The sequence below is a fragment of the Opisthocomus hoazin genome, chromosome 15 (assembly GCF_030867145.1).
Source record: "Opisthocomus hoazin isolate bOpiHoa1 chromosome 15, bOpiHoa1.hap1, whole genome shotgun sequence".
NCBI lineage: Eukaryota > Metazoa > Chordata > Aves > Opisthocomiformes > Opisthocomidae > Opisthocomus > Opisthocomus hoazin.
In genome coordinates, this window is record NC_134428.1 from 22,003,402 (window position 1) to 22,028,469 (window position 25,068).

General features: G+C 43.6%; 1 protein-coding gene across 2 annotated transcripts in view; it reads left to right on the forward strand.

Annotated features, from left to right (window-relative positions):
* Window positions 1-24,532, forward strand: part of FOXK1 (forkhead box K1) — a 58,676-nt gene extending 34,144 nt beyond the window's left edge. The window contains exons 3-9 of one of the 2 annotated variants that reach the window (XM_075436913.1): window positions 4,362-4,518; window positions 5,765-5,911; window positions 7,678-7,871; window positions 9,033-9,199; window positions 9,881-10,162; window positions 12,455-12,682; window positions 14,926-24,532. In XM_075436913.1, coding sequence (XP_075293028.1) covers window positions 4,362-4,518; window positions 5,765-5,911; window positions 7,678-7,871; window positions 9,033-9,199; window positions 9,881-10,162; window positions 12,455-12,682; window positions 14,926-15,146 — 1,396 coding nt within the window. In that variant the 3' untranslated portion in view covers window positions 15,147-24,532. The remainder of the gene's footprint in view (window positions 1-4,361; window positions 4,519-5,764; window positions 5,912-7,677; window positions 7,872-9,032; window positions 9,200-9,880; window positions 10,163-12,454; window positions 12,683-14,925) is intronic. The other variant, XM_075436914.1, reaches the window with a different exon arrangement.
* Window positions 24,533-25,068: the final 536 nt, after the last annotated feature.

Sequence of the window (25,068 nt, forward strand, 5' to 3'; positions counted from 1 at the left end):
CTTACAACTTGTTGTTCTGCAGTGTAACACCAAGCATAAAGCACTCTGTTGTTTTGGCCATGCTGCTGAGTTTGGGTTTGTGTTCACTAGATCTTCTGTTGGAAGAGGCCAGGAGCTGAACACCTCTCCTTGGCTGTGTTCTTTATAGGCTCTGTCACCTTGCACCTCAGCTTCTGTCTTAAACTGTTTCCTGTATGGAATTCATTCCCTATCTCTGATCATCCCAGTTATCCCTGTTAGTACCTTCTCTGGATCTGCTGTATCCTCCGTGTTTTTTTTGTTTTCCTAAATGAGAAGAGACAAAACAACACACAGTGCCCTGGGTGTGGACACATCGTGCACACAGTAGTAAATCCTATTTTTGCACTCTTGATTGTTGAGCCAAAGCAAACTGATATTGGACGTGCCAGCAGCAATGCAGTAAGTTGTACATCTTCTCCAACAGCTGGTGTTTAAAGACTTAATTGTTGCTAGAAAGTGCTGTGAACTTAAGAGGCTGGGTTCTTGTTGGCAGGGGTTGAAAGTGAATCATGATGCTGCGAGACCTGTTATGTTCTTAATAGCCAGAAGTTAAGCCCGGTGTTCAAAAGGCATTCTGCCTGTTACATGAATGAATGGATTGCAGATGCTGTGTTCAACCCTCATCTTTCTGGCCTTCCAGCCAAAGAAGTGTTAAATGTTAAATGGAAAATGCTGCATAGGACCGACGTGATTCAGCACGTGGCTGTAGTCTGATTCTAAAGCTGAGTCTCAGTGTGATATTTGGGGAACTGCAGCTCAATGGCTGCCTGCAGTCAGTGTTTGAAGTTGAGATGCTGAATCCTCCGTGGATACGAAAGATCTCTGGGACTTGGGGCATTAACTGTGGTGCCATGGGATTAAGACTGTGGCTAACTGCAGCTGGTTTGCTCACATGCTTTGTGTATCTTTCAGTGGTATAGAACGCTTGCTTGCTCTTCAGAATGCCCTCGTCCGTAACAGACAAGCTCAACCCAAATTAGCTTGGATTGCTTGTAAGCTAAGATTGCCTGCATGGACAGTAAGCATGGATCACAGCAGTAAGTTGGGATGTCTGAGAGCTGGGTGAAATTGCAAACCTAGCTGTGCTTTTCTCAGTGAAAGTTATAGTATCAAAATGGATCAAGTTATCTCCAAGTATTGATGCAATATTAGTATCCAACAAATCATAATCACTGTCCGCATGCTTAACTTTTGTTTTGTAGCATGAACAGGTGTTTGTTGGGAGAAGTTTCTTTGTTCTGTAGTATTTTTAAAGGGTGCACACAAGTGTCCCTGGCCAGCTCTGGCCCTGGGTAGCTAGGAGAATTCCAGGAACTCCAGGAAACTGATGTCACTGCATTGTGTTTGCTTGTTTTCTTCTGACTGCACCGATGTATAATTTTAACTTAACCCTCAGAGAGGTATTTTTAGTAAAACTGTTTCTTCACCCCTTCTGTCCCATGGCAGGGGGAGGCAACAACAGATTGTGCCTCCTTGTTTTTTCCAGTAGTCAGCTCTTTCTCCCTTCCTCTGAAGAGCTCTCTGATGATGGACTGAGAGCTTGAGCACTTAGCAGCATGTGTTACCCTGTCTCTCTGCATGGAGTCGCTGAAAGTTCGTGGTGTTTGTTCTGTACCCATGTCTCTTGATTTGATGATTGATCCAGGCTGAGAGGAAGCAGGTCTATCTGGGTAGAAGTGCTCTGTTCTGGTAAAAGAATAATACCTCTTCCAAATCTTCGGCTATGACTGGGCTGTCCCACTGGGCAGCTGCTGCTTTAGTGGACTTTCAGGTTCTTCAGTGACTATCTGCTGGGAGAGACTGGCTTTTCTAAAAGTTAACAATACTTGAGGTTGGAGGGGCTTTGTCAAGACTCAGGAGAATCACAGCCCTGCAGGGTAAGGGTTTCTCCTTCTGTGTTAAAAAAAAAAAAAAAAAAAGGCAAGAAATCGTACTTAAAACTCATTATCAGCTTCAGAAGCTAAAATCTGAACAGCAAAATCTGGGCTACTTGCTCTGCTGATCTTGAAGAATCAAACCAATTCTTGTCTGAACTGCATGGGATGATCTTCGAAGCCATACTAGTTTTATTTGAAAAAAAAAAAAAAAAGCGAAGTACATCTCTGTGCAGCGCATGCATTTACTTAAGAACTTTTCTCTTCTCCATGTCGTTGACCTGAGTTTTGGCTGCTGTCTCCGTGGTTTGCTGTTCATGTATTTCTGCCGACAACAAAATCGGAAAACTGTTTCATCCTATTCCATTCCCAGTCCTTGTGTTACAGTAATTGCTTGGGTGCCAAACATAAAGATAGAAAGAATTGCTGTGTTCTTAGTTTGTGATTGTTTCATGTATGAAAATGGCTTTCATATGTAATTATCTACACATTATAAGAAGTATATATATGGAGAAGCTATTGAAAAATGACAGCGGAATAATTAAATTCACACCAGCTCCTCGTGTGAGTACTAAGGCATCAAGAGTGTTTTCTGTGGTTTAGCATTATCCACTTCCAAAGCAGGCTCAAAGTGTGGAATAGCGAACTTTGATTCATTTTCCTGCACAAACAGGTCTCTGCTGCTGAAAGGCTGGGTAAGAAATGCCTTTATCTCTGGCAAAGAGAGATTTATACATATGGGCTCATCTTCATTGTAAACCCATTAATGCAAAGGACTCGGTGGGTGCTGCAGGGGTTACCGAACACTGTGCAACACGTCGCATGGCTAGTGCATGGGAGATGGGTGAGCTTGGGTTTCCAGTTGCAAGGATTTGTTGTGGCTGGATATATCAGTTGTTTTTTCCCTCTCCCCAGGTCCCCCCAGTCCTAGAATTCACTTTTAAAAGAAACCAGTCTCGGTTGTGCTGAGCTCAGCACTGCAGCCATTTGCAAAGAGGCCACAAGGAGAAGCAGCACTTCTCAGTTTACAGGCTGGACTGCGGTAGGAAATGATCATTCCTTACGCTGTCACGTTGCTTATGCAGCGCAGGTACTGCCCATTGAGCAAACAAGGGTTGTCTCACTGTTTCCGCTCCTCCACGTGTGTACGTGCATGTGGGGGAAGCTGTTTACAGTCACCTTTTTGAGGAAGGGACCACGTTCTGTGGTTTTTTGTGCAGCAGTTAGCCACTGCTGCAGTGAGTGTCAGTTACTGCATTTATTTGTGTCCACATTAGCACTGCTGTTGGGCATTTGACTAAGAGGAGGATTGTTTGTGCCAGTTTTACTGAATTCTAGTTCCTAGCTGTGGGCTTCAGTTTTGCATCTTTTCATACAATTTGAACTGCTTGTTTGCTATGTAAATCTTCTGTGTGTTGTTTTGCTTTCTTGTTCACTGTTTATCTGCTCTTATGTAGAAGACATATGTAATCCTGGGATTTGACTATGCGCCATGCTGCTCTGGCATTGCACCCCTCGATGCTGGACAGCACAGAACAGAGGAGAGACAGAGAACTTCAGATTCCCAGGCTCATCTCTCTCCTCCCGTCCTTCCAGCCCCGCAAATCAAGGATGTGTGATCCCTAGACAAGCCTTTCTGATTAGTTCTCATCTTGTAGCACTCACTTCTGCATGTCTGAGTGGTGCTGCAAATTATAGCAACCTTTTATTTGTTTGCAGCTTTTTCTATCAGTTTTAGAAGGGCTTTCCTGCTCAGTAGTTGTTCCTGTAATGCCATCTCGTGGTGGCCCTGGGATTCTAAACGTGTCTTCTCCATGCTAGCCAAAGCTGAGGAGTGAGCTACCTTCTGTGTTGTGTACTAGTGACTGCAGCTCCCTTTGGTTAGCTGCATTCGTGTGCTGGTGAATCAAGGAAATCCCTGCCTCTAACTGTGTGAAGCTCGTGAGGGTGTGATCTGCTCAAGCTCATGTTTTGTGTTAGACAAGGACCCTCATGGCAGATGCCTGCCCTGAGTGCTTTAACTATGATCCTGTAAAAGAACACAGCCCGTATCTGTTAAAAAAAAGTTGATTAAATATTACCTGTGTTATAAGGAGAGTGGCGTGTTGTTCATTCACAAGTTATGATGGCAAGCTATTTGTTTAAGTATTCATCCTTGATACAGTGTATATTGTTTTGAGTGCTTCTCTGAACACAGAGGTATTGTTAAATGCTTTGAGATTCTGCTGTCTTGGGATTGCGGAAAGGGGGTGGGGCATGTCAGGGTTTTGTAGAAATTCCAATTTTATCTCTGATGATTTTTTCCCTCAAATCTTCCTGTGGATAAGACACAGGGCAAAAAGAAGTCCAGCACATATCTGCTTCTCAGTGACCTGGGAGCTTTACTGTACCTTAGAGAGTAAGAACTTTGTGTTGTGTTAATAAATAACGCAACAGATAATTTTATTTCCTTTTTTGCCTCTCCAGTGTTCCCAACTCTTGCCCGGCCAGTCCACGTGGTGCTGGATCCTCAGGATATCGTTTTGTTCACAACATTACCTCGGATCTGCAGCTGGCAGCAGAGTATGCAGCAAAAGCAGCATCAGAACAGCAGGCAGATGCATCTGGCGGAGACAGCCCAAAGGTTCAAAGAAACGTTCCTTACCTAGCAGCGCTGATTGGGAGGCTTATGAAGACCTGGCAGTTTATTGGCGGTGCTGGATATAGTTAAGAGGGTTGTAAGAATACCCTGGCCGTAACAGTGTTGTATACAGTATCCTCCAGGGTTTTGAGACCATGTCTTCAAACCAGTGTCTTATTAGTTGTTGAGTCTGTTTGCTTAGCTGCCCAAAATGTATTCAAGTCATTCACTAAAAAGGTTAAGCGAGAAGAATTTTTCTGCTATTTTGATAAATCAAGACCCCATGAATAACAGGTGCATTAAAGTTCAGTCTTGTTTTCTCCTTTTAATTAATGGTGTTTTGCAAGACACAGTTGGAGAAAGGGGAAGAAACTAGATGCTTGCCATGAGAATTCTGTAACCTGACTTTAAAAACAAACATGAAGGCCTGTCAAACAAGTGTTAAATGAGGAGAGCAGCAAGTGGAATTTAGATTAAAAAAACTTAATTATAATGATAAAACTTAATTTTGGGGAGCTGATCTTCAGATCAAAGTTAAAGGTCTAGATCCAGAACCACCTGATTTGGGACTGGGTGGAGAAGTGCAATACTAGATGGCTTTTTGTAGATGGAATTCTCCCTTGAGACGAGAAGGGCTGTTCTTGATGGAGTAATATGAAGAGCTGGGAATATGAGATCTGGCAAACAAATTAAAGTTCCTAGAATGAAACAAATCCTGCTGGAGAGGATCAAGTTTACTGTTGGGCTTGCTGTTGGGGAGAGCTGGTAGTCTACTTGCATGAAACCTTGCTAAGAAAGTTCAGTTGTAGCTGGGCAGAATTGAAGGCTTTAGTTTCATGAATGCTGAAAGCAGTGGAGGTACCCTGCAACTGTTAACTTTGTTTCCAATTGCTTGTCCTGATCCTGTTTGTTGTGCTGGTGTAAGCATGTGTGGTAATTCAGTGGGAAATGGAACTAGATTAAAGTTAGCCTTTTAGTGTGTGTATTCGTGGGGAGAGGGAAGGAGATACTTTAATCTGGCTCATGCCTTTAGTCCTGTTTGCACACAAATGCTTGTGCTAAACTGGGAAGTGGCGGTATAAAATAGGAGTGAAAGGGAAGAGGGGGATGCTGCTCTTAGTTGCCCTTTGCTCTCTCAGAATCTGTGGAAACTGCAGCCTGATGTGCTTTTTTTGTTTGGGTTGTTGGTAAACTTCAGTGTAGGAATTCTTTGCTAGTGGCTAAATTTGTTTGGTTTTTTTCCCCTTAGGATGAGTCCAAGCCACCCTATTCTTATGCTCAGCTAATTGTGCAGGCTATATCTTCAGCACAGGACAGGCAATTAACACTAAGTGGGATTTATGCCCACATTACCAAGCATTATCCGTATTACAGGACTGCTGACAAAGGCTGGCAGGTGAGTTCTTGACACTGACAAGCTTTCAAACTACTTTGACAGGGCTTAACTGCTTTGAAACACACTTATTCAAGATTTGTGGCACTGGGAATAGAGCTGCTTTGACTATTCCCAGAGTGAATTTGTTTAATGTAAGCTAACTGGTTTGTTTGTGGGTGGTGCGGTTTTTCGAACTACTTTCTAGGGCCGTGTAGTGTGTTACTACTGGGCTCTCTGGTTTCTGAAATTATTCTGATTCTGTAGTCATGTGTCTTTCATTTTTGTTTGTTTTTTATTCTTCCACATCCTTGCTATCAGTCACTTCTCTGTCCAGATACTTACTACTTAATCCTTCACTTTGTTTGGCATGATCTGTCTAAGCAGAAGATGTCCAGCGTAAAACTGAGGTCCCAGTTTCTAACCATAACAATACCTTAGATCGTCACAGGTGTTTTGTTTTCACAGTGTATCAACTGCATTGCCTAAGTCACAGTTGGCGAGTTTTGGATCTCAGAATGGGGACTTGGGGAACTTTGAGTCTGTGCCTTCATCGTGGTGTTAAAAGGAAATCTGACCAGCTTCACAGGAGAGCCTGGATGTAGTTAACAAGTGCTAGATCAAGCTTAAATGTTCACTTGAGGGCTGCTTTCAAAGTTCCAGAAACCTCAGCTCCGCCTACTTTCAGACTTTTTCTTGGCATCACACCTCTGAAATGGTTGTTGTCATTTGAATGTAATACACTAGTGCAGCTGAGAAGACTCTTGCAGCTGCTGATTTCATTGTGTTCAACTGGCAGGAGCAGTAGTGCTTGGTGCACTTTGAGTGCAGTTGGAATAAAGACATTTCTTCCTCCCTGGCTTTTCCCTGCAGTTGTAATTAATTGTGGAATTCACTTCCTGCCTTAACCTGCTCGGCAGAGTTGTGCTTTGCGAACGAGTTGCTGCATCCTTCTTCAAAGAGAGCTGCATTTCAGTGGAGGGTGAAGTTGTCTTTTCCCCTCCCCTACTAGCGGCATTGTAAGGCTCTGCTTGTGAAGAGCTCGTCTAGAGCTGCTACAAAAGCTCTTGTTTTGTTTTGAAAGTGGAAGAGAAATGAGCTTGTGCCCACCTGGGCTTACTGAGCCTTACACCTAGCCCAAAAGACAGTGCTACACCCAGTCAGAGGTGGGCTTTTGCAATGAAAAGGATAAATGTTCTTATCAACATAGAATCATAGAACATCTGGACAGCCGTACAGTTCTAGACTAGTGCAACAGAAATAATGGATTCTTCTTGGAGGCAGGGCAAGTTGGCCAGCTTGTCTTATGATTGCCATGAAATGCAGTGTCCTTTACGGCATGTTTGGGCACCCCAGTGATTGTTTGGCAGGTAAGTGGTTAGCACAGGCTCAGGCAGTTTTTTCCACTTGCCTAGAATAAAGCCTGTCTTTTGAGAGGGTTTTGATGTGGTTTACAGTGATTTCCCCCTGCCTCAGCAAAAGCTTCATGTCCATTGCTTTCCAAAGAAGAGTTACTGCGTTGCCTGGCTCCAGATGTAAGTGATGGTATAATACCAAGCAAACCCATCTTTCAGCATGGTTAATAGAAACTGTCTGACACGTTTCCCCAGGTTTTCTCACAGTTCTCCTGTGACTTCAGAGCTGTGTGCGTTGAGTGACTTGTTTCTGTCTTCAATACTAATTCTGGTGGTGTGAATTTTATTTTTCCAAGCTGTGTGTCGAAACCCATTTGTCTTTGTTGTATGCTTCCTCATGGCAAAATAATAATCTCATTCCTCTGCTTTCTGCAGAATTCCATTCGGCACAACCTCTCCTTGAACCGTTACTTTATTAAAGTCCCACGTTCCCAGGAAGAGCCTGGAAAGGGCTCCTTTTGGCGAATTGACCCTGCCTCTGAAGCCAAACTAGTAGAGCAAGCATTTAGAAAACGAAGGCAAAGAGGAGTGTCCTGCTTCCGAACACCTTTTGGGCCTCTCTCCTCCAGGTAACTTCAACTTCCTCTAATCTCTGTGCCAAACTCATTACAAAGAAAACAAAATTTTACTGAAGTACAGCTAGCAAACTTTACTTCTGGTTATAGTTTGAGAGGTAATACAGTTAGATAGTCCTGAGGCATAATCCAAAAACTGTTTTGACTTCTTAAGTGTTTACAAAAAAAAAATCCAGAACCAAACTACAAAAATGCATCAAACAACATATATGTTTTGGCATCACTTCAAAGAAATTCAAAGCAGTTATCACTGGAGTAAGTGTTTTCAGATGCCAGTCTCTCACTTCAGGAAAGCTGTGTTTAGATGTGGGTTAGATCATAGTGGGAATAACTTTTTTGGTATTTAAAACGCTCTCCTATAGGGCAGATCAGGTTGATCATGGCTGTCAGCAGTGAAGTGGTAGGGGGATGTTCTGGGTAGCCACTGCAGTCAGCGGTGTGACTGCAAAGGAGGAGCTGTGTGCAATGACAGCTTTCTCTTAGCCCTGTAGCTGCGAGGAGAAGACTTGTAATTCAGCACTAGCAGGAGCAGTTTCATGTAACATTCCTCCCACACATCTTCTTTTCTGCCTTTTAAAACTAGGGGCAAACAGGAGGAAAGGTTTTTGGCTGATCAGCTTCTCTATCTTTTTTTGTCATTAAAAAGATGCTCAATTCCTCATGAGTTTGGCCACATGGGACCAGAGGTGGGAGCCAGGTGGTTGGGGAGGGAGGCAACGGGGAGAAGGGGGAGCAACTGCTCTGTAAGCATATGTGGGGCCAGACACTTGTATCTACATTGCATCTTTCTTCCTCTCCCCATCACTCTCAAACACTGACAAAGATCCTTTGAGAGCGGCCTGAAGTTATAAAACTGATCTGAGCATGAGGCACTTGCTTGCAGCTTCTGTGTCAGCAGTGGGTCTTGAAATGTTAAGCATACTCTGAAGGGTCCAGTTTCCATCAGCAAGGAATAGTATGACAGTATTTGGTGCTAGAATGTTTGTGAGGTTACTGTGTACCTTTTCAGCTCTTCCCAGCAAGACTATAGTGGGTAGCATGGAAGAAAGGCTGTCCTGCTAGAGAATCCTGCACTGGAGATGACTCTTGGTCTCTGCTGCTGTCTTGTGATTGAAATGCATCTACACTTGCCAACACTATGTTCTGGTGTTTCAGGAGTGCTCCTGCCTCCCCTACTCACCCTGGCCTGCTGTCCCCTCACTCGAGTGGCCTACAGACTCCAGAGTGCCTATCACGGGAGGGCTCACCTATTCCACATGATCACGACTTTGGGTCAAAGTTAGCCTCAGTTCCAGAGTATCGGTATTCGCAGAGTGCACCTGGTGAGTAGCTCTTGTTTCATAGAGGGTGACTGTTCAGTTGCACTAGTGTCATGCTGAGGACACCGCAGGAATGCTTCTGGCAGTGTGTTACAGGAGGATCTCGGTGTCTCTTTCCACTTTGTTAGAGACTGATGATGTGTGTGCAACTTCAGCCCATTTTTCTTACTAGTCTTTGGATGAGGGGGCAGAAGATAAAGGAATATGTAGAAACACATGAGCTAACCTTGAGTTAGGTAGCTCTAAAGAACTGACAGTAGAGCAGCCATGGCAGTGCATAGCCTGCTCACACTAATTTACCAGCCTTCTGGATAAGATCAGCTTGGCTACACAGGACTCTGGTGCCGTGGCCAGGGCCTTGATGGTTTGTTAAGCCCTGGTAAGTATCTGGTTGTCAGCCATGCTGTAACTGACCTGGTGTATAGGGTGTTCCTGGTGAAGCTGGAAGGCAAAGCTCATTAAGTAAAGCTTCTTTGTGCTTGGATGGCAAGTAAGATTTTTGTAAGTTAGGAAAGAGAAGACTGAAAGTGGTATTTTGAAGCCTTTTTTTTTTTTCTTCGTTCCTTACCCCCAGTCCTGCCAATGCTGAAGGACTGAGTATTGCAGATTAGAAGTGCATAGGTGAAATACATGGAGGGCTTTTTTTGCCTCTGCTGTTAATGTGTGCTTCTCTCTTCTGTTTAGGATCTCCAGTCAGTGCCCAGCCAGTGATTATGGCTGTTCCTCCCCGACCTTCTACTCTGGTGGCAAAACCAGTTGCGTACATGCCAGCATCAATAGTGACTTCTCAACAGCCTTCGTGTCATGCAATTCACGTAGTTCAACAAGCTCCCACTGTTACAATGGTCCGAGTTGTGACCACCTCTGCAAACTCTGCAAACGGATACATCCTCACAAATCAGGGCACAGCAGGAGGAGCGCATGAAGCTGCAGGAGCAGTGTTGGACTTGGCTGGTGACCACCGAGGTAGCTTTTCACCTCCCTTACTACTCAGCTAAGAAGTCTTGAGCAAGCTTGGGGTGGTGGGTGGTCAAACACTGTTTTGCTCACTGGGTGCTTAGCCCTTAATGAAAGATATTTCTGCAGGTAAAACTTAAACCAAGTAAGAGCTCATCCATTTGATGTTTCTACCAGTGGGCAGGACAACTGTGCTCCCTTCCTTCCTGTGGGGAAGAAATATAACAGACTGGAGGCTATAAAAACATTCAGTGCTTTAAATATTTGTATTATCCCCAATATCAATATTATGCCTGTGTATTGGTCAGCTGGATGTGCTATAGAAATGTGTGCTTTCTAGCCAAAAGAGATGGTCTGGGAAAGGCTGAAACTCTCTGCTTCAGGATGATCTTGTAAATAAACGATTGAGCCTTTCTCTTCCGTAGGCCTGGATTCCTAGAGGTACACGTGTGCTTCTGGAAGTGCAGGCAGTGCCCCATTAAAGCAGTCTTTGAAAACCAGTTGCAACAAAGGCCTCTTTTTTCTGAAGCTGGAAATTCCAGCCTTGGGGGATTTAGTGAGTTAAATGTTCTCTTGCTGTGATCTAGACAACACCTTGTCCACTCACCATTTCAGAAGGGCTTAGCGCTACAGGATAGGTGTGTCTTGTACCAGCAGCAAGACTAGTTACTCTGCTTGGCTTTTGTGGTTAGTGAGGCAATGGTTCTTCTTCAAGGGAAAGACAAAAATGACAAAGACCTTCCTCCACTGCAGTAGCAGGACCACTGGCATTTTTAGTTCAGCACGGGTTATGCTGCTTGAGTTTCACTTGCATTCTCTAGAAATTCCTGTCTGGATCCCGTATGTGTGCCTGAAGCGCCAGCAGTTGCAGCTGCCTGTTTGTCACCTGCTCCCTCCTTTCATTCACTAGTTCTTACTGTCACTCATTCTTTCCTTACTTGTCCCTCTCATTTCCACTCATCCTTTTCTAGTTTCTACCTTCCCTTTGTTCTTCCTTGTTGCTTCATTTTCCTTGCTAATCTCCCAGTCTTCCTTGCCTTTTCTCTCCCCACTTGCTACCAGCCTGCCCTTGCAGGTCTCAGCTCAATGCTTATGTCCTATCTAGCTCCACTCTTCTTGTCTTCTAATGTTAAAATGGGAGAAGTCTTCTCTTCCTGCAGGACTAAGGAGTTTGTGCTTCCTGCCTGCCTTCTCTGCTCTGAGACCCACAGAGCCTCTGGAAGGGAAGAGTGGCTCTTCTCTCCTGCATGTCCAGCAGGATCCTGTCCTGTAGCTGTTACGCACCTGCTGAATTGACCCCTTGCTCATCCTGGGAAGTGAGATGGGTGGCTGAGTGCTCTCAAACAGTTACATTTATCGAGGAACTCAGCCTTCCTTCCCCTGCCCCCAGCCCCCAGCTCTCCCTCCTGGTTTCTTCCTGTACTTCCATAGCTGGCAAAAGCTTGCAATTGTGGGAAGACCTCCTTTTAAATCAGCCTACTTGCAGGCCTGACAGCAAGCTGTTGGAGACTTTTGGCTCCAGGCATTGTTTAAGATCCTAATGCCTTCTCCTACTGTGTGATATTGAGAGTCAGGCAAATTTGCCTGTAATTGCCAAGTAAGCTATGAGATTTGCAGTGACTGCTCTCCATATCACAGCTGTAGCGTGCCAGTAAGGGAGATCATGCCTTTATAGGACAAGGGGTCAAGTTTGTAATCCTGATTTTTTTTTTTTTTTTAGCTAGATGGCTTTTGCTGTAAGAAAAATGTTCTTGACATTGATTGAGTATATGTGCAATATGTGCAATAGAGAGTATTTTTGTGTTTTCAGATATTCATCCCCTACCTTCTGATGTGCTTCAAAATACGCATTTCAGAGGGACTAATTTTCTCTATTCTTATGTCCCCGATTGTAGTGTTCTTTGCCTAATGAGCAGGGTGAGTGAACCATTACCTTCTTTACCTCATCAGAGCTGACTACACTGTATGAATTGGACTGCAGAAAGTGTGTGTGTGTGTAGAGCCTGATGCTACCCTAAAGAGTCCTGGGCACTTCTCACAGTATTAGGCCTCTAGGAATATTCTCAGCTCCTTGGAGCCCAAATCTGTTACTTTTGTGACTAAGCTGCTTCAGCCTGAGAAGCAATGCTTTCAGTTCACACTCTGTAAACCTTGGACATGTCAAAGGCAAGTGACTTTGTGGTGCTGAGGTATTTTCACATTTGTAAGCCTGGGGTACATATCACTGCTAAAGTGTTAATGAGAACAAAGCCTGCTCCTAAGGCAGGGTGGTAAATGATTGTCGTCTGTTCTGCTCTTAAGCAGGCATGGATGAAAAGCCAACGATCGCATTTGCCACGATACCTACAGCCAGCCGTGTAATTCAGACAGTCGCCAGTCAAATGGCACAGGGCGTTCCAGGACAGACAGTCACGATCCTTCAGCAGGCAGCTCCAGTGACCATCGGACAGCATCAGCTCCCCGTACGGGCAGTCACCCAGAATGGGAAGCATGCCGTCCCCACCAACAGCATCACCGGCAGTGCTTATGGTAGGCTCTGTTTCCGTTGCTTTCTGGTTCCTGATTGCTCTCTGAGCTTAGCAGTTAGATTGTAAAGCTGTAAAGGTTTTCTTCTTAGCTATACGGGTTATTCCAAGTGTCAAATTCCAAAGGTTATCAATTTTTCAGCTTCTATGGCTGTAAATGCCAATGATAGATATCCTTCTGTCCACTTCTGCTCCTTTTTCCTATGGGAAAGTTTTGCTATCTACCATCGCTTCTGAAAAGTCTAGCATCTTTGCTTTGTCCTTAGCTATGCACTTATGACTACTTACACTCCCTGCCTTTTAAGGGTTACTTGTTGAAAGTGTTCGTGATTCTTGTGTAGAGCCTCTTTTCATTAGTTTTCCTCTGACAAACAGCTTTTGCTTTCAGCATGCCAAATAATAAAATTTCCATGGTGCGCTCTAGATCTTGTGAAATATGACTCCATAGAGTATTAAGAAAATAACATACTTTCCCATCTTATGGTTTTAGAGCCTGAGAGAAATAAGATCATCAGGTGAATGAATGTAGAATACTTTTTTTTAGACAGGATGTGTTCTAGTCATTTGTCAAGCCTGATGTTTAAAATCCCGTACTAGCTATGTCTTGGCAGCCTCCTCTTATTGCTTGCTCAGCACCTCAGGTTTTGCCCAGTGAAGGATGATGACTGGGGATGGTCTTACAGCCGTTTCCAATCTGATGCTAAGCACCTCGCTGTCCCAGGCTGGTGCTTAGGGGGAGTTTGAAATGAAGGGCACTGGTGGGATTTTAAGGGCTTTCAAGAAGCAAAATAGGAATGTTTCTGTGGAATTTTCTGCCACGTCTATTCAGTTTCACCTGACTCACACTTGAATTGCAATAATCTTATTGGAGCAATGAAAAAATGATAGTGATAAGGTTTTTATGCAGCTAGGACATTAAGATATTAAATAGATGAGATAGGTGGAGTTGCTGCTACCCAGCAGTGGTGTTTGTCTAATGCAGCATCAAACAGTTCTTTATTTAACATTTTTATATTACTCTGATCTCACCAAAACTTTTCTAGCGCTCTCATCAAACTGGAAAGTATTCCAGTTGCATCTGAGTATGAGGTTTTTTGTAAGTGGCAGTGGATTTTTCTGGCTGACAGAGCAGAGACGGGGTCTCTTGACTTTTGTCTGTACAAAGCTAACTTCAGCTGCATGGTTTAGGTTTTCTGTAAGTCTGTAATTGGTGACCGCCCTCCTCCTTGCCCTATTTTTTTTCCCTCATCCTCTTGATACTCTTGCTGGACTTTGAGGGTCTTTGTTCTGTTTGCTTTGTTTATCCTAGGGCTCCTTTTTTGATGCACTTAGCAGTGAACACACCACTAATGTTCTGTCATTCCCTCCTTTGCAAATCAGTCTGGAGGGCAGAGGATGTGCAGTCTCCTGAGTCCCCTTTGGCTGCCTCGTGGATTGATGCAGAGTCCAAAAACTGCATGGGTGTTGTTTTCCAGGCAGTGTTGTGTGCCAAAGCCAGTGTGTAAGCACATTCTCTGTCTGGAACTAGGAATTGTAGACATTTTTACAGAGAGTTGCTACTTAAATTGTCATCTTTCTCACCACTTTTATTAATGGGAGGGTGAGAGCTTTTGTCAGTACTGGAATACATGATTGGGAGCCAGAAATTCCTACATTCTGATCGCAGTTCTGATGGGAAAGCATTTGGTTGTCTGGGGTAAGCTCTTTCCCTGCCCCTTTGACAACTGAGATGTCAGTACAATGTTTGGATTGTAATGTAGTTTTCCAACAAACTGGCTGTTCTTACTGTGCAAGCAGGGCTAGAGAGACCCCTCTAAAATGAAGGCACAGCACACAGATGTTGTAGCTTGCAAGAAGCTCTGATTGTAGGTGGCCAGAGAACTACCTCTCAAAGGTAGGTACTGCCTCTCAAAGAGGAGGTGTGCTGTAATTTTAACAGGGGATTGATCCTCCGCTTCTGGAGATGAATGCTTAGCTGGCAATGCCTTGTTTGACAACAGATAGGAAGCAGGAAGTTCTCCTGTGGAAGGAGTTATTACCAGTTTAGTAAACTTGCACAAAGCTGGGATTGTGCAAGGAGAGGGGAAAGAGACAAGGCTAGCAAGCCTTGCAAAATGGACTTGAAAACAGCACTTGAATCTGTGCCAGCTATCGCATTTGACTGTAGTGTTTTGTTTTCTGGAATAGCAAACGCTTGTGTTAGTTCATCACATTAATTCTTTTTCTCTCTCTTGTCCTACTTCCCAGCTCTTGCAAATCCATTGCAGCTTCTTGCAGCCCAGGCCAGCTCATCCACTCCTGTTGTAGTCAGCCGGGTGTGTGAGACAGGGACCGAAGAGACAGCAGCAGCCTCTTCCAGTGAACCTGAAGTCAAAAGACCCCGGATAGAAGAGTCCAGTGGAGCAGTCCCAGCCCAAACTGGAGTCATCACGTCTACAGGGCCACAAGGACAGGCAACCAGTGAATGAAGAATTGGTGAGAGGAGCTGGAGTGATGCAGGGTGGGCCTGGGATGGCAGCAGCCCCTAAAGCAGCTTTCAAAGAAAACAAACCACAACTGTAACAGCGCAAAACATAGCGAATAAAGAGCTCTTTTTAAAGCTGGATTTTTAAATGGGAGGTCAACAACTGATAGAATCACAAGGTGCCAAAAAGAATGGAAAACCCCTCCCAAGAACCCATACCTGGAACTCTTCTGTCTTTACCTACGGGATATTTTTTCCTTTTTTTTTTTTTTTAAAAAAAAAAATTCAAAAAAATACAGACAACTGATTGTATGACTGCTGGGATATTTTTAACTGTCTTTTCCCCTTTTGGCTCCAAGGGGATGGGATTTGCAGTTCAGCACCTAAAGGAATGTAACACAAATACAGTCTGCTCCCTGGAAAAAAACTCCTCATTTTCTATGCCTTAATACTGTGCTTCTCAGAGCTTTGAAACATAGGACCATTTTAAAAAGGCCACCTAAGGCAATCAAATGTTGAAAGATGGGTGCAGTATCTCACAACAACAGCATTAAAGAAACATGGTACCAAACTTAAAGAAAAAGGCAAATTATTTTCTTTTTTTAAAGCAGAAAAATTCTGAATATGAATGAATGTTTATTTATGTGGGGATTCAGGAGGAAGAGCTACAAGGCTCAACCACCTGCATTTCCAGATGCAATTTCTCTTCATTCCCTCTGAGGGAGAATAAGATGACAGGGGAACTGTATTAATTCGGTTCCTGTAAAGATGTTAAAAACAAAGGGGTTTGTACCTTCAGTGATTTCTTACAATTATTCATTACTTGCTCTGGACAACAGCCAAAGTATCTTGATGACTGAGGATCACATGGGGAAGGGAGTCTCCAAAAGGTTCTGTGTGCATTTGATTGATTACATCCTGTGCTGGAGCACCAGATTTTGTTCAAAATAGCACTGTAGGTGAAGACATAGCCGCTGTCTCTGATCTTGAGAACATTACTGGTTTGTCTTCTGCACTAGGGCAGTCTGCCTTCCTCGTGTTGGTAGCGTGGTCCTCAACTACCTGGACGATGGTCAGGAGGCCAGGGGCTGGTTTGGAGTCCGTCACTGACCCTCTGCCATGGCTAACAGCAAGGCTTCTGTGGTGTTCTTCTGAGGGGAGTTGAGAGCTGGGGTGAGAGGCTGCAGGGTTCATACAGTGTTTAATACAAATTCTGTAAGTGTGTAGAGACCAAGGCAAAAGAGACCTTTCACTTTCCATGTGACAGAAGCCACTGGAGATCTTACACTGGTTTTCCAAAAGGAATTTGGAGGTTTCCTTTCATTGCTTAGCTCCCTCTCCCACCTCTCCTCCCTTGAGGACCATTTGAGTTGGCCAATAGGAGGAGGCTTTTAGTCAAACTGAATTCCAGGCCCTTCACGTAGTAAGTCTTATGAGTAAAGTGGATTTGAGTCACTTCAGCCACATGTAACGGTGGGTGGGTGTGATGCCTTGTGACTGGCAAAGAAACCAACCTCTGCGTAGCCTTCAGCTAACCCCTTTGGTTTTACATCTCTTTGCGATTCCCCTTGGCTAAGTGTCTTCTGGCAGCACAGCGGAGGTCTTTTGATTTAGGAAATGTTATGGCTTTGGTAATGGCAAAAGAGACTTAAGAGGGATGGGATATGCCTCTGGTAGGTTATCTCCCTATCTGTACTGATTTATTGTCAGGTTGCTGTCTTGTACAGTCTGACAATGCTATCGCAGAGCAGAGAGACGAGCCTGCTACATAAACATGTTGCAAAAAGATTTCCTCAACGTGCAGTGAACGATACTGTCACGGGGATTAGGGGGTAGGGCACAACCGTTCAGTGTCTGCTGGAATTTGGGCAGGGGGAGGAAATCTGCAAGGTAACGGCTGGCAGCACTGCTTCCCTTCGAGGTTTCCTTTCTCTTTGCCAAATCCTATTCAATAGCCAAGTCCCACCACTTGAATAAAACCCAGCCATGTTTTATTCTCAAGCCAATTGTTTTGTGAGAAATAATTCTGAAACAAGGAAAGAATTTCTTGGTCTTGTGATTTCTGGTTACTTTCTGCAGTTAGAGGCCCACAAAAAATTCAGGACAGTTCGTTTATCTACAGCGAGGCTTTCAAAACTTAAGTGTGTACCTTTAGTGACAAGTTATTAGATTGGATTTTAGTGCTTTGAAATGGTTTTGTGAAGGAGGATTGTTACAGACCACAAAGTAATGGAAGCAGGCCAGCCTCCAGCTGTCACTTTTCCTGCTAGGAAAGCTAGGTGTGGCATAGCACAAAAGCACCAAGATTAGCTCGGTTTTCTGTAGCCTTTTCAAAGCCGGATTTCAATAAAATGGACTTCAAGGAAGAACGCGCAAGTGAGAGTGCAGCATGGTTTATCTGTGATTAATCGTTACTTTCGGGTGACTGCTGCTTTAGATACAGGCACGCCTCTGAAACAGCCCTGGGGCTAGGGAGCTTTCCTGAAGCAGAGGACTCTTGGGTTTCCAGTACATGGGGTGAGTCAGCGCAAGATGAGCAACCAACGGAACACTGTTCAGGATGTGAAGCTGCCAAAGTTTTGTGGATTTTTCTTTACTGCGGCCTTTCTCTTGGAAAGTCTAAATAATTAGGCCCCAAAGTTCTGCAATTTAATCCAGCACCATAGAAATACATCAGCTGAATGACAGTGTTTTCATACACCAGCTGCTGCTTTATAGATACCTCTTGGAAGTCCATCCTCAGGTTGCGCATATAGATTTGCCTCCTCAGTATTTAGAACAGGGTAATTCTTTCAGTCTTCCTTCTGTGGCTCACGATGCCCATTGGTTAACATGCGAGTTAAGGATAAGCAAATGCCTTTGATCTTCACCCTTTCTGCTTGAGGTGTCTGGAACCTGTGTGTTCATCCTATCAGGGGATTTTGGGGTTATCAGTCTGCTGCATCTCCCTGCTACTGTAGGAAGCAGCCGTGCCACTTAAACTTTTTTTTTTTAAGGTTTGCCTATACATTGCCATATTGATGCCTGATACTAGGTACAAGAACAGTTCTTACTAAACCCTGTTGAGAGCTGTGGAAAAATGTGGTCCTCATCTGGAATACATGAGAGGTGGGGACATCATGTTTCAGGCCTCCAGATTAAATCTTCAACACACTGTTCAGTCTAGAAAACAGCACCACGGTGTTTTACATGGGTCCTGGTTCCCCAGGCTTTCAGTTTTGAGCACTGCGGAGGAATGGAAATTAATGTGGTGGTAGAATTAAGCTTTCAACTGAAGAAAATGTTACTTTTATAGTTCTATGCAGTACTTGGATTATTTAAAATTTTATCACTTTTTTTTTTGTCTAAAGTTGCATTTCATGTCCTCAATTAGTAATATTAACTGAGGTTTGAGGGGGAGAGGAGTAGGAGGTTTCACTGCATCTTCTGCTGTCTCTATAATGATGGTAGAGGCATGTTGAATATTCAATCTGCTGTGGCTTGGACCTGCGAAAACTTTAAGTGTGAATTCACTTTTCACCATGGCCTATTGATTTTTTTTTTTTATTATTTTTTTTTCCCCTCCCATCTTGGGCAGTGACAAAGACTAGCTTACTTTGATTACAGTCAGTTAATAGCAGCTCTCATTGCTTCAGTTTGCAAAAGCCGAATGTAGTTGTTCTTGGTTTTATTCCACTGGAATTCCTTAGTTATTGTTTTGTCTTGACCTTGGCTCTTGTGATGCAGAGAGCTTTTTACAGTGAGACCAATTTAATGTGATGTAGTGATAACACAACACAGTGCTGAACACAGAATGGAAGTTCTTGATTAGCTCAGATATTCTTTTCAACACATTTTCCTTCTCATGTTTGTCCCCCCACATGCTGTTAACGCTGTCCCCTGTAGCATATACAGTCATTTTTATCCACTGACGGGAGCAGCACCTTGCATTAAGCTCTGCACAAGGACTCAAGGATGAAAATACCTGTGGGATGCATGGGGCCCCGGAGCCGGTTGAGAAAGGTCAGTCTGGTCGCTACGTATTTAATTTTCATGCTGTGTTTTAATTCTGTTACTGCTGGACACAGCTTGTTCAGGAGAGTCTTTTCAGAGACATGTGAAAGCTTTGTAAGAAGAAAGAAATAGTTAAATAACAGCTGAAGCCTTTAAAATGCTTCTGCAATCAATACCATGGTCTGGCTTGAGGTTTTTGGGAGAGTAAACTTGATTTTCCATGTTTTAGACATATGTCTTGTGTACAAGACTAGAACTGTCATTCTGAGTTAACTTCCACATGTTTTCTCCCCCTTTTTCAGTAGAAGGAAATGCCAGCAGTAAAATAAGACTTGAAGCACAGAAAGCTAGGGACCTAGATCTAAACAGGTGCAAGCACCCGACCTGAGCTCTCATACAGTGTGGTGTGGAACACTTTTCACTGGCCGCTGGAGAAGTTAAATTGAAGTTAGAGCCTTTCATCTGTGTTAGCAAGGAGGTTTCCCAGTGAGATACTTGGTATCGCTCTGATATGTGCAAGCATGTAGATGAATGTCAAAATGTGGGATGAAAGGAGAAACGTCTCCCTGCAATACTTAGGTTTGGGGATCTTGCATGACAAGGATTTAATCAAGTGATAGTTCTGTACCTTGCTATAGAGGATCAAAAGGTATTTCTTCAAGCTTATTGTATTGAAGGATTAAATACCAACTGGTTGGTTGTTCCATCTTTGTTTCTCAGGTTTAAACTGTGACTTATAAATTGTAGTTTATCCCTGATGAACATAGATCACATAAAACTTTAGTATTAGGGAAGCTCAGATCTCTTGTCTGTTTGTTGTCTCTGCCATTAGCCAGTTGTAGCTGTGCAGAAGCATAGAATATTTGAGTTGAAAGAACCCAAACCTTTGGACATCTCTTCTACAACCTCCAGCTCAGAGCAGGTCCAACTAGATCACGTTGCTATGAACTTGTCCAGTCGGTGGAGGTTCCATGGCTCTGGTCCCTGTTCCACTCTGACTACTCACAAGGTGAAAACTTTTCTCACCTATCTGAGTATTTCCCATGCAGCTGCATGTGTTCATTGCCTCTCGTCCTACCGTGTCACAGCTCTGCCTTCTCTGCATCTTCCAGATAGGTAATTGAAGACACTGGTAAGACTTTTTTTTTTTCTCCTTTTGCTTTCCTTAAGGCTGAACCAACCTGGTTGTCTCAGTCTCTTCTTGTATGTCACCTCCTTAAGCCCCCAGCAGAGCAGGTGGAATTGCTGCAGAAGATCTCTGATACTGGGGAGCCCAAAACTGGCAACAGTACTCTAGATACAGTCTAGCAAATGCCAGATGAAGTAGAAGAATCGGTTTCCTATGACCTGCAAGCTACAGTTTTGCCAGTACAGCCCAGTACCTGTTCGGTCTGCTTTGCTGGAAGGTGCCCTGCTGGCTCACCTTCAGCTGCTTTGAGTATAGTGTAAGAAGTAAGAGTCACAAAGTGAACTAGAAATACTATGGATTGCATTCATACGTATGCAACCCTCTCGTCCCTCTCTTCCAAGGAAGAGTACTAGATTGGGCCATGTAGCTTTTTGAGTAAGAGGCAGTGCTGAAGGATTCTGGTCGCTTTACCTCATCAAATGAGAGTTTCAATCCAACATGGAACTTAGGTTGAGTTTCTACCTTGCTGTGAAATCTTTTGGGTTTTTTAGTCCTGCTGCTAATAAAGTTGGACTTAAGCATTAGCAATGAACCTCCAAAGGAAAAGGACTAGCTTCATAATTTTGCCCTTGCAGCACACAGAGCTTTCGAGTTTGCAAACGCCACCCTGCAGCAAATTATCTGTCTTCCCTTGCCAGCTGGTCTCTTGGGCAACTCCTGTTTCTGCTCGCCATCAGTTTTTCCCTTCTATTTGTAATTGTTTCTGCCAGCGCCAGAGTCCTTTAATCCAACTCCTAATTAATGTCATTGCTTGAAGGTCTGCATCATCTGGTGTGAATCTGTGTGTTAGGCTGCAGTTATACAACAGACTGTTCCGTCGTGTAACTTCGTTTCTTTCTGGGTGAAAAATTGTGCCAAAGCTGCTATTACTATAGCATACACTACTGTTGTAAAGTGTAGCTCACAGTGGAGCCAGCTGTGCTGCAGAAAGCAGCTACACTACAAGGTCATCTGGATTGCTGGAACTGATGGAGTGGGAAGTGATGCCTTCTTGCGTTTCAATCCGGACCGAATCAAAACGTAGCTATGACTGTGGGAGCATGTCTCTGGCTGTCTGGTGGCTGTTTGGCTGGGATTACTTAGATCAGTAGACTCCCTCTCTGCTGGGTGGGTTATCTGTGGGACAGTGCATGTGTTTGTGCGCACAGGTGTGGATATATGTGTATATAATAACTAGCAGGAAATACCTAGCTGTGATGGTGGGCTTTCTGTGCTAGGTTGTCTTTCACGGGGTAGTAGTACAGCAGTGAGCATTTTACTTTGGCCTGAGCAAGACATTTTGAAAAAGACTTGGTTTTCTTGGAGCACTATATTTAAATTCCAAATTTTTAATCAGCTCTTAACTGTTGTATTTATATGTTCAGAAAATTCTTTTGATACCTTTTCAATTTACCAACACTGAATTAAAACCCTTCAGAATGTGTGGCTGGTCCTCTCCTTGCATGTCACTTCAAGTTTCGGAGCCTGAGGGTAGTTGTGCCAAGTCTACCCTGTCACTGCTAAGGTAGAAGAAACTATTGAAAATTTATGGGTGGCAGCTAAGGAAGAAACCCTTTAAATTTTTTTCCAGAGAATATTAAATTAGAACTGTGTAAACATAAAATTTGTATTTATTAATGTGTGTGTATGTGACTGTGTGTGTGTAAATATAGATACATAAGTGGTCCATGACTATTTCTTTCTCTTAAATGGTACTTTACACAGATTTTTATACAGTATGTTGGTAAATTCCCGCACCAAGCACTGATTCTAAAAGAATGATGTACCTATTTTTGTAACGAATGTGGGCAGCCAGTAGAAGCAGCTTTCCTTCAATGACTGCTTTCATTCCTCTCGCAGAGCAGAAGAGGTGACTTGGTACTTGCATCTTCCTTGTGCAGGAGCCTTGCTTCTGGCTCTGTCACGCTTTCAGCTACCCCAGTCGGTGCTGCTTTTCTGGCAAGAAAATCCCGCAGATGGCACTAATGAAGGCTGGGATCCTTCCTCGCCTCAGATTGTCTCTAGACGCGGTATCAGGGAGTTCTTTGCAGATTCTGCTCTGTAGGTAATGGGACCTTATTTCAGACAGGAAACAAATGCAGGGTCCGTGAAGATGCTGTAAGGTTGAGGAGTTCCTCCCTGTCTGTCTGTCAGATGGCTAAGCGAACACTCGGGCACCATGAAATAGTTTCTTTTCCTCTGTGGTGAGATTATTCTCCTTTTATGCTGCTTCTGTCTCTTCATGGGGCGTGAGGTGTGTAATCCCCTTAAAAACAAATGCATAAATGCTTTTCCAATGCTCCCATTAACAGGGAGTAAATTTTCCTTAACTGGCCAAATTTCAGTTGTGGTTTAACTCCACAAGGATCACTAAATCCACAGAAGCCTGTGTTTTGACCCACTTGGGCCTTTGGAGAATTAATCCTAAAAGCACGTGATACTTGGCTTCCTAATCCTAATTATTCTTCCAGAAATTGGAATTCCTGTCTCTGTAAGGACCCGAGTGAATGCTGCACCATGGTTTCTGCTTACTGTCCGTGGTCGGGCTTTGATGCTTAAAGGGGGACAGGATTGGTGGTAAGAAGAATAACCAGAATCGGAGTAGTGGAAGGAAACGGCTTTCCTCCTCAGCAGAAAACAGCCCTTGTGAGCACCAGACTTCTCTTCGTATTTGGTTACTGCTTTGTGTCTGCGGTGGAGTTAAGCAATGCACCCGCTGTCCCGGACCCTGGCACCTTTGCCATGATCCAGACCTTTCAGTCCTGCTTCTACCCCACCTCAGTTTCACTTAAAGCAGTGTGAAACAGAGCCTCCCTTAAAGCTAAGGGCAACGTTGAGAAGAAATGTCTGTTAGCTGAAGAAAAATGAGATTCAAATGGAGCAGAAAAAGTGAAATTTCCTTCCATTTCACTGCCTTGCTGCTAAAAGTCTGGTGCAGAATATCCTAATGTTCTGCTGATTGATATGCCGCTCTTCAGGGGTGAACAGGCTGCTGGGTTGGCAAGTTGGCTGTGTAGCAAATGAATTGCTGTAAACCTAAATTCGCTTTATCTTTTTCTCCCCCAAAATGGGCTTGAAGTGGAGGGAGGGAACCAGAATATTGTTGTTTATAAGATCATTTGTTCCTAATGGAAAACAGAGAATTTCTTAAAAAAAAAAAAAAAAACTAATTCAAATATGCTGATGTGGAAAACAGAATGGTTTTAAAATACAAAAATCATACGAGACCATATATTGCCTTGGGTTCTGGACATGCCGTTTGTACGGTGATGAGACTGGCCTTGTCCAGCCTGCCGCCAGCCTCCACGTAGCCAAGAAGAGCATTTAGGATTCTGTAGATATCCAAAGGACTGTTAAAAGCTGCTTAGGGATAAATCAAAAGGTGTATGTGAGCAATGGACGGTAAAGCTGGAAATTCAGATCCAACTCTGAATATTTGCTTAAAAAAAAAAAATTTAGAGAAATCTGAATCTCCCCTTGTTTTGCATACATGCATTCCCACTGAGCCCTTAGGGGAAGGCTGTAGTGAGACAAGGACCTGGAATACCTCAGTGGCTTGACAGAAGTGTTTGGCTGTGGAGATCTGGGCAAGCCTTACCCTTTTCACCTAGATTTGGCACTTAATTTAAAGACGGGGATGGGTGGGGGAACTAAAGCCATGCCTGCATTTCAGTTCCTGGTGTTGCCTGTACAAGACACCTCCAGCCAGATGTTTTGGGTTTTGTGGGTTTTTTTACAGCTGATATCAAAAGTATTCTTTGTGACTTGTTTTCATGATCAGTGCTTTTTAAAAAACAGGTGTGTATCCCAAGGGGGAAAGCTCCACCTGGGGCAGTGGACGTGAAGCTCATCTTCTTTACCTGGCCATGTTGCAGCACTGCTCCTGTGAGATGCCTGACTGCACAGGCAGACTGTGGCTCCCACGAGGGGTGGGAGAGTGTCCTGGGGGTGCTGAGGAGCCCGCTGCTCACCGGAGGAGACAGCAAATACGAGCATCCAAGGAGCAGGACCTGCGTTTCCGTGTCAGATGGGATACAGTGGTTTTGTTGTGTTTTTGTTTTTTTTAATAAATATGGAGCCATACATTTTTTAAGTAATTTGAGATCTGAATGTGATTTCTAATGTATCAAGAACGTTAATATTTTAAAGCTATAACAAAGTTTTAAATTTCTACTATTTTTTTTTCATTTATTTTAACTGTTCTGTTACCTTAATTTGTTGTATGTGGTTGGGGAATGTTGTTTCTCCTCTTAGCATTTGTTTCTATAACCAGAAATAAAATTATATATGAAAGAGAAGATGCCCTGAAATTGCTTGCTGCTTTTGAGTGACAGACTAATACCCTTCCCATGTAGTATTGTAGGGGGGTAAGGTTCCTGCAGCAGTTTGTGTTGCGCAGTCTACCCCTTCTCACAGCACATGGGGACGGAGTGGTTTAGTATTTCTTTCCTTTTACTATTTTCATTAAGTGCAATGAGAGGGAAGTATATGTCTGGACACCTTGAGCTGTTTCAGAGTTCACAGAGATTCTGCTTTTGATCCCTTGTCAGTTATTTGGGCAGCTGTTCACTCGCAGCAGAGCAAACATAGGTACGTGTGCATGTTTGAGATCCGTAATGCTTCCTCTGGGCGTTATAAACTCTTCCTCCAGCTCTAGCTTTCATTCTGTTATGAAGTGAAACATTGTTATTTTGGAAGATAAACCATTTCTATGTATTTCCCTGTAATTTATAATAATTGTTTCATTTAAGCATATGAGGTCAGA